Source organism: Podarcis liolepis (genome assembly GCF_965112155.1).
Source record: "Podarcis liolepis genome assembly, chromosome: 13".
Lineage (NCBI taxonomy): Eukaryota > Metazoa > Chordata > Lepidosauria > Squamata > Lacertidae > Podarcis > Podarcis liolepis.
Genome location: NC_139573.1, coordinates 12,675,737 through 12,687,959, shown reverse-complemented (window position 1 = coordinate 12,687,959; position 12,223 = coordinate 12,675,737). Strand labels below are relative to the sequence as shown.

General features: G+C 49.0%; 1 protein-coding gene across 1 annotated transcript in view; it reads left to right on the top strand.

Annotated features, from left to right (window-relative positions):
• The window catches only part of NFATC4 (nuclear factor of activated T cells 4), a 30,236-nt gene extending 20,113 nt beyond the window's left edge, over positions 1 to 10,123 (top strand). Inside the window, exons 5-10 of the mRNA XM_083471128.1 lie at positions 1,340 to 1,512; positions 2,408 to 2,548; positions 2,858 to 2,913; positions 4,107 to 4,233; positions 4,705 to 5,226; positions 7,065 to 10,123. Of these exons, the coding sequence (XP_083327254.1) occupies positions 1,340 to 1,512; positions 2,408 to 2,548; positions 2,858 to 2,913; positions 4,107 to 4,233; positions 4,705 to 5,226; positions 7,065 to 7,132 (1,087 nt within the window). The 3' untranslated portion in view covers positions 7,133 to 10,123. The remainder of the gene's footprint in view (positions 1 to 1,339; positions 1,513 to 2,407; positions 2,549 to 2,857; positions 2,914 to 4,106; positions 4,234 to 4,704; positions 5,227 to 7,064) is intronic.
• Positions 10,124 to 12,223: the final 2,100 nt, after the last annotated feature.

Genomic DNA, 12,223 nt, shown 5'->3' with positions numbered 1-12,223 from the left:
ATAGGACTGGCGGGAAGGTAAACGGCATTTCCGTGTGCTGCTCTGGTTTGCTGGCCACATGACCCGGAAGCTGTATGCCGGCTTCCTTGCCAATAAAGTGAGATGAGCGCCGCAACCCCAGAGTCGATCATGACTGGACCTAATGGTCAGGGGTCCCCTTACCTTTATAGATGCTTAACAGGGAGTAGCAACCTATCCTGTGTTGGATGAAGATACTTAGTGAGTTTACAGCACACAGGGAGGTGGGTTTGTGCAATTTCAGAAAGATAATATATTTACAGGGCAACAAGGTAGACCATCTCCCAGGTTCCATCCCGTGCCACTCTCAAATTGAATGCACCCATTATTCTTGTTTTGCGGGTGCTTTGGGATTAATGAGTTTTAGAAAGGAGTACTGGATCTCAACAGGCGCTAGCACCCATCATGGTCAGGCAAATGCCAGGGCCCAGTTGAGCTTTTGCAGGTCTCCAGTTTCCTTTTCATAAAACCAGTGCAGTTGTTGCCTGCCATGTTCTTTTCCGCCATTTTCTTTACCCCATAATGCCTCTGGGTTTGCAGTGCAGTGGGGCTCAAGGCATTCTGGGGAAAACAAAATGTTGTGTGGCTGTACTTGTGTTCTGGTCTACCCATTGAAAAGAAAGAAAAAAGAAAAGAAAACCCTGTGTCGGGGAAATAGAAGAGGGCACTTGCAGAGAGTAACCCAAACCTGGCAGTGACCCTGATTTCCCCCAAGGCAAAATGTGTCCTAGTTATCAAATGTGTGTGTAGTTTCAGTTCAGCTCTAGGCAGGATCCTGATGCTGGTAGGCGACAGAAGCTGATGATCTAAGAGACTCTTCCTTCTCTTCTATTCTCAGGCGGGGTGGGGGACCCTTTTAGCCCAAGGGCCATATTTCCTCCCAGGCAGTCTTCTGGAGGCCACATGCCAGCGGTGGGTGGAGCCACAAGCAAAAGTGGGAGGAGCTACCCTCTGGGGGCAGGTCCCAGATCTGGAGGGCAGATCCAGAAGTAAAAATGGGGAGGAGCAACAAATGCAATGCTTAGTTTAATACAGGAGCCATGTTTCTTGGCTATCCCTCCTTCCAAATGAGCAAGAAGCATCACCAGAGTTCAATGGAACATTCTAGCCAGGCAAAAGCACTCGAGGAGGGTGCAGAGCAGGCCTGGGAGGAAGGGGTGTGGCTAGGGTCCCAGGGGCCCAACATGGGCCTGTAGGACTCTATTTAACCCACGGGACTGAGATTTGCCACCCGTGTATTGAGAAGGAGGTGCATAACATGAACAGTGAACTGCCGTGGATTCACAGACAACTCCCCCTTCCCTTTTCCCCCCTGCACCAGTATTGACTGCGCAGGGATCCTGAAGCTACGGAATTCGGACATTGAGCTGCGCAAGGGGGAGACGGACATCGGGCGCAAGAACACGCGGGTGCGCCTGGTCTTCCGGGTCCACGTCCCGCAAGGAAATGGCAAGGTGGTCTCTATCCAGACTGCCTCTGTACCCATCGAATGCTGTGAGTGCCCTCTGTGGGTGTTGTGGGTGGGTGGTTGTGTATGGGAGAAGCAAGCCTCCATGTAGCTGCAGGGCAGTCTGAACCCTAAGGTCGCATCCACACCAGACATTGAAAGCACTCTAATACCACTTAACTGTTGCGCCCTCCTAAAAAAAAAAAAAATAGCACGGGAGCTGTAGTTTGTTAAGGGTGCTGTGGAATTATAGGTCTGTAAGGGGTCTCCTAGCAACTCTCTCAGCACCTTTAGAAAACTACAGGCCCCAGGATGCTTTGCACAGAGGGAGCCATGACTGTTTGAAGTGGTATAATGCTACTCTCAAATGTATAGTGTGGTTTAGATAGTTCAGACGACTTGATCAGTGCAACAGTGCCCCCTGGGGAATGCAGAGGCCTGTGAGTTACACGGACTTATAGAGAAGTGCATGCATACATAAAGGGCGATGCGGCGGTGCCACACACCATGCACTGGTGTGAAAGAAATAATTCAGTGTGACTTGGTGCATTGATCAAAAAGTCATATGGAGCAAGACGTAATGTGTTGTAAAAGGAACTGTTGGAAATTGGGACGGAAGCGTTAGCATTATAAATGCAATAATCCCTGCATCTGAATGCGCCCATATCTCTGGAGATCAAGAAAAACAAAGGTGATTTCCCAGAGCGCAATGCTGATTAGGCCAACTTATGCTGATCCACTTGTGAACACAAAATGGCAGCTGATTCATAAGAGGCTAGGCCAGAGGCATCATGGAAAAGGTGGATTTTATAGAGGGGGGGGGGTTTGGGGAGGCAGTTCTCTTGTACACTTGGGTGTATTCGGTTCTTCATTCCTTTTAATGGAGCATTGTGCAAGGTGATCTCTCCTTTGTGAACCCCTCCTTTCCTCTCCTGCGCGCAGCCCAGCGCTCAGCTCAGGAGCTCCCCCAAGTGGAAAACTACAGCCTCAGCGCGTGCTCGGTACATGGCGGAGAAGAGATGGTGATCACTGGTGCTAACTTCCTGCCCGAATCAAAAGTTGTCTTCATTGAACGAGGCCCCGGTAAGCAATGCACAATTTTTAACTTGTGGCGATGGGGCGGCAGCTTGGCCTTTAATTGCTTTGGAGCACGGGTCGGTCATGACAACTGAGAGATGGAGCATCCATCTTCTGGGGCAGTTTACCACTAAATTGCCAGATGCTGGGGACAAATAGCAGGCGATGGCCTGCACGGCCAGTTGGTGTGCTCTCCAGAGAAATACAGCAAGCCTTTAACACCTTTCAATCTCCTGCCCTCACCATCCTTGTTAATAGGCCCTCCCCTCCATCTGATATTGGTCAATTCCTTTTGTTGTTGCTGTTTTGCTTCAGATGGAAAACTCCAATGGGAGGAAGAGGCAAATGTCAATCGGCTGAAAAGCACAGAGGTGAGAATTCTGGACAGTGATCTCCTCATGTGGGAAGTGAATTTGCAGCCTGCCTTTTTCCTGTCAGCAGTGGCGCTAGGTTTCTGAAACACATTTAGTGGGGAACGGGGAAAGACTTTTACTGAATGTGGATGACAGCAGGGAAATCCTGGGCTGGACCATTATGCTGATCACACAGAGACAAGTAATGAGTCTTTGCTATTGGAGAACAGCTGGTTTGTTGGTTTTTAAAAACCTCCATGCTGGTAATTATTATTGCCAGGAACAGGTATATTGAGGGGAAATGCACACATAAAGCCTCCTGGAGATTCAGCGCAGGGAAATAAGTCCTGGTGGTTTTTCTACTGATACATGCAACGTCCAGGAAGGGGAAACTGTCTAGGTGCTGTTGGATTATAACTCCTATCATTTGTGGCTGGAGCCTAGTGGCATCTGAAGGGCCTCAAGATGCTCCTCCCCAGCACGAGTCAGATTTATTATTATTATTATTATTAAAACAATTAACATTGAAATTGATGGGATATAAAAGGGATAGAGAGATAAGGAATCAAATCCTGCCAAGTGGAACGGTCACTGACAGAGGCTGGTCTGGGAATGGGGAGTCCAATGGCAGTTGTTCCCAGATGAGCTGATGGAATCAGCCTTGCCATTTCATCTTTAGTTCATCTGCGGCCCAGTGGAATGGCTGACAGTGGCTCCCACTTTGAGCTTGTACACAGAGCGGGATTGAAAATGTGTACAGTGGTACCTCGGGTTAAGAACTTAATTCGTTCCGGAGGTCCGTTCTTAACCTGAAACTGTTCTTAACCTGAAGCACCACTTTAGCTAATGGGGCCTCCTGCTGCTGCTGCTGTGCCTCCGGAGCTCGATTTCTGTTCTCATCCTGAAGCAAAGTTCTTAACCTGAAGCACTATTTCTGGGTTATTGGAGTCTGTAACCTGAAGCGTATGTAACCTGAAGCGTATGTAACCGAAGGTACCACTATATGCTGGAATGGAAACAGTCAGCTTTGGATCTTTTCATGAGGAGCAGGAAGATGATATGAGGGAACCCAGAAACGATTTTGAGGATCTGAAGTGCTTCTGTAAATGCCTGCTCATGAACTGTGGCTGGTTATATAGATAGGCGAACCTCCGTTTGGCAATTTTCTACTGTGCAACACATCACCTGCTGCTTTTTTCCTGCTTCCACAGGCCTCACTGACCCTCACTGTCCCCGAATACAGCAACAAACGAGTGTCTCGGCCTGTTCAGACCTATTTTTACGTCTCCAACGGACGCAGGAAAAGGAGTCCTGCTCAGGCCTTCAAATACTTACCAGGTACATCAAAGTGCAAACTGGAAATGGGGAAGGGGATATTGAGGGGGTGTATGACTGCTAAATGGGACGCGGGTGGCGCTGTGGGTTAAACCACAGAGCCTAGGACTTGCCGATCAGAAGGTCGGCAGTTCAAATCCCGTTGCTCGGTCCCTGCTCCTGCCAACCTAGCAGTTCGAAAGCACCTCAAAGTGCAAGTAGATAAATAGGTACCGCTCCGGTGGGAAGGTAAACGGCGTTTCCGTGCGCTGCTCTGGTTCATCAGAAGCAGCTTAGTCATGCTGGCCACATGACCCTGAAGCTGTATGCCGGCTTCCTTGCCAATAAAGCGAGATGAGCGCCGCAACCCCAGAGTCGGTCACAACTGGACCTAATGATCAGGGGTCCCTTTACCTTTATGACTGCTAAAAGTGATATTGATGGTTTTTCTTTCTCCCCCCTCCCTTTCCTCTTCAACCCACCCATCTCCTCCAGTGATCTTCAAGGAAGAAGCACTCCCAGATGTCCCACACCGTGGTTTCGCCCACACCACTCAGAGCTCTCCTTTTCCACTACAGCCGGCACAGGGTGCCATGGATTTCTCTCCCTCCAGACCCCCCTTCCCTTACTGCCCCGAGCGCTCCCCGCCGTGCTCCCCCTACGGCTCCGACTGGAACCCTTGCTCCTTCTCCTCCCCCAACCGCTACAACCCTGCCTTCCGTTTCCCTCAAAACGAGGCCTATAGGGGCGTCAACCTCTCTGTGCCGCTCCTGTCTCCAGCGGGCCTGCCCCATCTCCATGCCCTAGAATGCCGCCCGCCCCACTTCCAGCCTCCCAGCCCACAACTCGGCGCTCAGCCACCGGGGCGGGGAGAGAACCGCAGCGGGGAGAGGACTCCGGAATGGACAGATCCGGAGCTGGGGTCCCAAGAACATAGTGCCAAAGAGCTGGAGAAATCGGGATTCGATGGTGGCTTCCGGGATAACTTGCCCATCCACGGGATCACGCTGGAGGAAGGTATAGCTAGAGCTGTGAAGGGGGCGGGGAAAACAAAAACATGTCTTTGTGTCTCCTCTTGAGATATTTACAGGTGATAGATGATAGATAGATAGATAGATGATAGATAGATAGATAGATAGATGATAGACAGACAGACAGATAGATAGATATTGTCAGAATCGTGGTAATCTATGGACCTCCCCAGGATGCAGGGGGCGCTGTGGGTTAAACCACAGAGCCTAGGACTTGCCGATCAGAAGGTCAGCGGTTCGAATCCCCATGACGGGGTGAGCTCCCGTTGCTCGGTCCCTGCTCCTGCCAACCTAGCAGTTCTTAAGCACGAAGTGCAAGTAGATAAATAGGTACCGCTCTGGCAGGAAGGTAAACGGCGTTTCCGTGCACTGCTCTGGTTCGCCAGAAGTGGCTTAGTCATGCTGGCCACATGACCCGGAAGCTGTACGCCGGCTCCCTCGGCCAGTAAAGCGAGATGAGCGCCACAACCCCAGAGTCGGTCACGACTGGACCTAATGGTCAGGGGTCCCTTTACCTTTTTATGGACCGCCCCAGACTAGTGGTTTATTGTGGATGCATTTTTCAATACAGTCGCACCTTGGAAGTCGAATGGAATCCATTCCAGAAGTCCGTTCAACTTCCAAAACATTCGGAAACCAAATTGCAGCTTCTGATTGGCTGCAGGAAGCTCCTGCTTCCAATCAGAAGCTGCGGAAGCTCCATCAGACGTTCAGATTCCAAAAGAACGTTCGCAAACTGGAACAATCACTTTCGGGTTTGCGGCCTTCGGGAGCCAAAACGTCCCGAGTTCCAGGGTGTTCGGGATCCAAGGTACAACTGTATGCTCATGACACAGGAATAGTGTATTTTCATGGTGGATTTCGTCTGCTTTTGTTTGTTACTGCTTTCTGTACAACAAAAGCAGGGTAGAAAAAATGTTTGTGGTATTCAGAATTTACAGGATTTCAGCAGGAGGTTATGAATATGCACTGACTGGAAATGAAGCTTTTGCAGGCACGAACAGTATTCAAAAGCAGGGTCGTGTCTAACCACCCCGATAGCATTGTGAGCATAAGTCATCATGTATGCACAGTAAATAATAAAAAAAGGATGCCTGGGGAGGCCCCAGGTGTCTGGAGGATATGGAGCATGCAAATGTCACCTCTGCAATCCCAGGCCACAGTATTCTGCAAGTTCCACCTGCTGATCTGCCTCACCTGTCCTAGGCCGCAAGTGGCCCCAGGAAACATAAACTCAGCAGCACTGCTGGTGGTGTTTTTCTCTTATTGCAGATGTTGAATAGAGAAATTAAGAAATTTCAATTTGCCTAGGTCATGAACTTGCTTAGGTGAGATTTGGGTAAGGACAGGCTGAGCAACTAATTCAGTCCCTCTTTTTTGTCTCTTTGGAGGTCAGCCATAGGTCTATTCCATTGTGTGTGTTTTAGAGAATGCACAGATTAGCTTTTTAACTTACACACTTCTTACTTAAAAAACATGTTTTTAAGGTTAAAATATGCACTTTTCAGTGCATTCACATGTAAAAGAAACCCACACGTTTTGCACGTCTTTTACATAAAAGGCGTAATTTTGTGCACACTTTTTGCGCATCAGAAATACATAGCAGAATCCAGAGAACTGCATGATCTGACTAGGAGTTGCACACCAACCCACAAGCAGGCTCAAGAGGACCAGATCCACCTGCTGCAAACAAACAAATTCATCCCCAAGCCCGGGGGGGGGGGGGGCTTGAGTAGTTTGCCACTGAGCTCCCAAGGCAGCACTTACGAGGCTTCTCTCAAGCCTTCTCCATCTCGCCCACATTGACCTCTTTTCTCTCCACAGTAACCGAGATCATCGGCAGGGACCTAAGCGACTTCCCCGAGCCCTCCTGCGAAGGCAGGCGGAGCTGAGATGCCGCTGGATTGCGGGGCGCTCTGATCTTCTAAGAGAAACCTGGAGCTTTGACCCAGAGAAAGTTGGAAAGACCAAAGATCACCCTGAGTGGCCAGTTTTCAGGGACTCTCTGCGTCCATGAGTTTTGCCTCTGACATTTTCCTGCCTATCCTTTTTATTCCTTCCTTCCGCCACTCCTTTTCTTTTCCTGCCAATGCTTCCATAAAGGGCAAAGTCAGCCTCAGAATGGCCAAGGCAGTGGCTCGCCATTCTCAGACGTCCCGGCAGAAGAAGCCTCAAAAGAAGCTCACCAGCAGAGCTAACACTGTGGTGGCCACCTGTTTTTGTTCATAGTATCTGGTGCTCAGAGATATGTATCATTCTGGACCGAGAAGTGGGCTTGCACATCTGGCTGTCATGGCCCAGAGCGACCTTATATTGTGACTTCTTAAAATGTATGATATTGGCCAGTGTGTTGCAATGAATTCCATGGCCCAGCCTGGCCATCTAGGTGAGGCCTTCCATTTGCCAGATTGCCCTGTCCCTTCTGCTCATCCGTCCAGTCTTCTGCGCATTTTCTCCACCTGCTCTTGGCCGTGTCCGTCCATCCAAACCACCAACCGTCTACCCTTGGCATTGACAAGGGCTCCAAGTTTCTCCTTGATGGTGATGTCTAAATGACTTCCAAAATGGCTTGTGCCATAGGTTCCTGGAGACAGGGCTGGCCCGAGACATTTTGGCACCTGAGCTGAACCACAAAATGCCAGGGAGGAAAGGACTAGTGAAGATCTACATCAGGGAGGGTGGATAATGATCTGTCCTGGGAACAAGGATGGAAGGAGACCAGCAGCACCTCCTATTCAACAAGAGGAACTGAGGAAGCGATAGATCTGGCCTACAAGGAGTAGCAGGCGATGCATTCCTTGGAGGCCAGATCTGCTGCCCTTGTGTACCCTGAGGTGGTTGCATCCCCTTGCCTCATGGGTGGGCCGGCCCTGCCTGCAGAACCTTATCAGAAGGTTCCTTGGCTAGAGGAGTAGGAGCGCAAGGAAAGTTGCTCTCGAAAGGCAGAATGCCCCTGATTCCTGATCTTGCCTTGCAGTGGCAGGGAAGCGTCCTGTAAATTCTCCTGCATTTGTTCAGTTGCTTCAGGGCATTGTCAAGGAGTGCTAAGCCCGGAATGTGTCATTATATCAGGGCTGGGGAATCTTCTCCAGATGTTGCTGGACTCCAGCTCCCATCAACCATGACCGTTGGCTGTGTTGGCCAAGACAGACAGCAGCTGAGTCCTGACAACATCTGGACGGCCCCAAGTTCCCTATCCATGCCAGTACATTTCCCAGGCTCTGTTGTTTGCTTGCAGGTATTCCTTGTCAAATGCTCTGGGGGGACTCTTTGGTAGGCCATTCTGTGGGTATGAGAAGTCCATGGCTCTCCAGATGTTCTCCCACCAGCCCCAACCAACATGACCTGTGGTCCAGGGTGATGGATGTTGGAGTTGAACAGCAACATATGGAGACCCTGATGTACCACCCCCTCTACCCGTCATCTCCTGTGGTGCAGTGATCCTTCTGAAGAACAGCCGTGACGAATTTTTTCCTCGATGGTTGCCAGTTTCCTTGTTCTGGAATTATTTTATAATTGTGCCCTTGCTGAGGAAGCTGCTGATGTGTGTGGAAGGGGAAAGGAACCGTACCACTGTTGTCCTCCCACCTTTAATATATATGCTTCCAAGTTGGTCCGCGGGGAGGGAAATCATTTCCAGTCGGGAGAAAAAGCCATAAGATGTGTCACTGGTGCTAACAGTAGTCCCTAGTCCTCATGAACACTCTCCCTTACAAGGGTTATTGTAATAGGTGAAGAGGCACATAATGTTTTCAGAGCAATGGGCTGCTTTGGAAATGGCCTTCCTACCTTCACTCAAAAGAGATGTGTATTCCTCTCCAGAGTTGACCAGGTGAGTGGGAAGCGGAGGGAAGTATTCTGTGAGCTTGCAGCAGGAACTGGCTGTGCACAGTGCTGATTGGCTAGTGCTTGTGACGCAGCCAGGATCCCCCCTTCACCCTCAGAGCAGTTTTGCACATTAACTTTTTTAAAAAACAAAACCAAGAAGGTGTTGAATTAATAAAGGTCAATCCAGTACCTTTTTATAATAAAGTAGGTAAGCTGTCTGAAGTGGCAGCATAGGAGACAGATAAGCCTGATATAATTCATCCAGAATTTTGATTGGCCGGTACGCACATTTGTGAAGCTAGGCTTGCTCTGCAGCTGAGAGTCCTGTGAGCTCTTTCTGCACCCTTACAATCACAGTGATTTTTTAAAAAAATCAAAGTTCTAGGCCCTAAGCCTACGAGGACTATTCTAGAAAATGTGAGGATCCTGGCTGCCTTGCACAATCTCAACCGTCACCGTGACTCCATTCTCCACATTTAGCAGAAATGGGATGTTTATGCAAAATGAGTCAAAGTATTCAAAATTATTTCTTTAACAACATTTATTCAGGTTTCAGAATCCCAGCTTTTCTGAGCCAACAGTTTATCTGGGCGATGAGTTTTCAATCAAGTGGAGAATACGCAGTTAGGCAGTTTGAGAGAGGGTGCCGCCACCGAACTACAAACGGGGGATTGGCAACTCAGAGTTGATAGCAGCTGTTTTTAAAAGCATTCATCTCCCCCCAAAAATAACCGGGCATCTGTGTGAGGCTGGTAGAGAGCAGAAAGCTCAAAGAAGGAAATGAAGTGTACCACAGTAACTTAATAGGGTGTTTTGAAATTTGGAGAGTCAGTAGTTACGCCTAATGTTGATTCCCACCTTCCTTAAATCCTGTTCCTTGAGATTGTGATCAGAGACTCAGGGATCGGAAATGGTAAGGGTTAATTAACAGCCCCCCAGCGTTTTCCTTGTTGCGGAGGAGTGGCTGGCATTTTATATTTTTGATATGTACTTTGGGGGAGTGGTGGGAATGTTCTTTTGTAATTAAACGCATAAAAAAGGTCTAAAGGAAATAACCCTTGTTGTGCAATGCTGTCTTGTGCGTGTTTCTGCCCCGGAGGTATCTGAAAGAAAGGGAAGTTCTAGCAAGCAGAGAAGCAGCTGGAGGAAATGCCAAACTGAAGTTTATTGTCTGGTGGTGGTTATCTTCCCTCTCTCTTGTTTGTGATGTCCATGCGCAAGAGCTGTTGCTTTGCAGCTACACTGGGGGTGGGGGGTGGGCTGGGGCATGGAGGGGGACACACCAAGGGTTTGCAGAACTGCAGAAGTCTATGGAGGGAGGGAAAACAGAAGTGGGAGGTTGTGTGTGTGTGTGAGAGAGAGATGGATGGGAGAGGGGAATGAATAGAATCCGATGGAGAAAAGCATGGATGGTGGGCTGGCACAATGACCAGGAACTATCCACGCTGCACCATTTTGCTGCAGGTTGCACTTTATTCAGGATCCATCCTTTTCAACTGAGCTATATGTCTAGCTAGATTTCTAGCAGTTGTCTATCACCATCCTCCCTTCCCTTAGGGCTGCCATGCGTCCGGACATTACCTGGATTTCAAAGGCGGAATTGATGTCTAGTGGGAATTTACCCACTATCTTTAGCAAGTCCATTGAAAAATCTTGGGGTTTTTTTGGGCATTTTTTAAAAAAACAACATTGTCTAAAAAAAAAAAAAGCTCAACTGTCCTGCTTTTTACTTTTTGAAATATGGCAACCCTACTTCCCTTAGTCTCATTTTCATATTGTACCCATTCCCTGAGCGCCGTGGGCTACATCAAGGAATGTCTAGAAACATTCCCAACTGCTAAGTGGGAATAAATATGGAAGTGGCTGCATGTAGAGCTGGTGCCCCACCTCGTCCCCCACATAAGCGTTCCGTACATCGAATTGTAGAGTCGGAAGGGACCACAGGGGTCATCTAGTCCAACCCCCTGCAATCCAGGAATCTTTTTCCCAGACGTGGGGCTGAAACCCATAACCCTGAGATTAAGAGTCTCTTGCGCTAGCAACTGCATTTGTCATGCATTCCACACCTACTCAGGTGTGGATCTAAACATGCTCCCAGAGCACCCGCCCAACTTCTGGTTGCCTATGTGCCAACCCTACATGCAAATCGGTTGATTCATGCCACCGGGATGGTTGGCATAGGGAAAGGAGGCAGGGAGTTCTTGCGTAGGAATGCCTGTGGCTCTTCTAGAGTCACAGAGTCATGGAATGATGCTGATTGTGGTGGCAGCCACGACTGCTGTGGCCTAGTTTGGGATGTTTAATTTTTGTGCATGTGCATTTGCTGCCCTGGGCTTCTTTGCGGGGGAAAGGATTGGATATGAATAGTGATAATCAGAACTGGAAATTGCCAGAACTCATCCAGCACCTCTCAGTTGGGCGCCATTGCCATTCTAAGAGAACGAGGGAGGTGTTTGTGGTGAGTTCCAGCATCTGTTTTTCTAGCAAAATAGCACTGATGATGATAATGGAATCTCAATCAATTCATTGGGCTTGGACAGGTGCTCTGGTCTGCAACGTGGCTGAAGGATGACTAGCTGAGATGATGGGGGTGGGATTCAGGAGATGGACAGGGAGGTCCTCTTCTACAATGTCTATTTCAGGGGTCAGCAAACTTTTTCAGCAGGGGGCCGGCCCACTGTCCCTCAGACCTTGTGGGGGGCCGGACTATATTTTTTGGGGGGGAAATGAATTCCTATGCCCCACAAATAACCCAGAGATGCATTTTAAATAAAAGCACACATTCTACTCATGTAAAAACACACTGATTCCCGGACCGTCTGCGGGCCGGATTTAGAAAGCAATTGGGCCAGATCCAGCCCCCAGGCCTTAGTTTGCCTACCCATGGTCTACGGGCTGAAGGTGCACAGCACACCTGATGTGGTGTAGTGTTTCACTTGTAACAGAGTAGGGAGGCCTGGATTTAAATCCTCACAAAGTCCACTGGGTAGCTCCTGGGCCAATTCGTACCTCTTTGCCCAAGGCAGAACAGCAAATGACATAGCTTTATCTGTGCTCACAAGACACACATCAAAGTTCACAGCTGGTCAGATTTTGGCACGTGTGGCGCACCATGCGTGCCTCTCTTAATATGCATCAACAACAACTTAGATAAC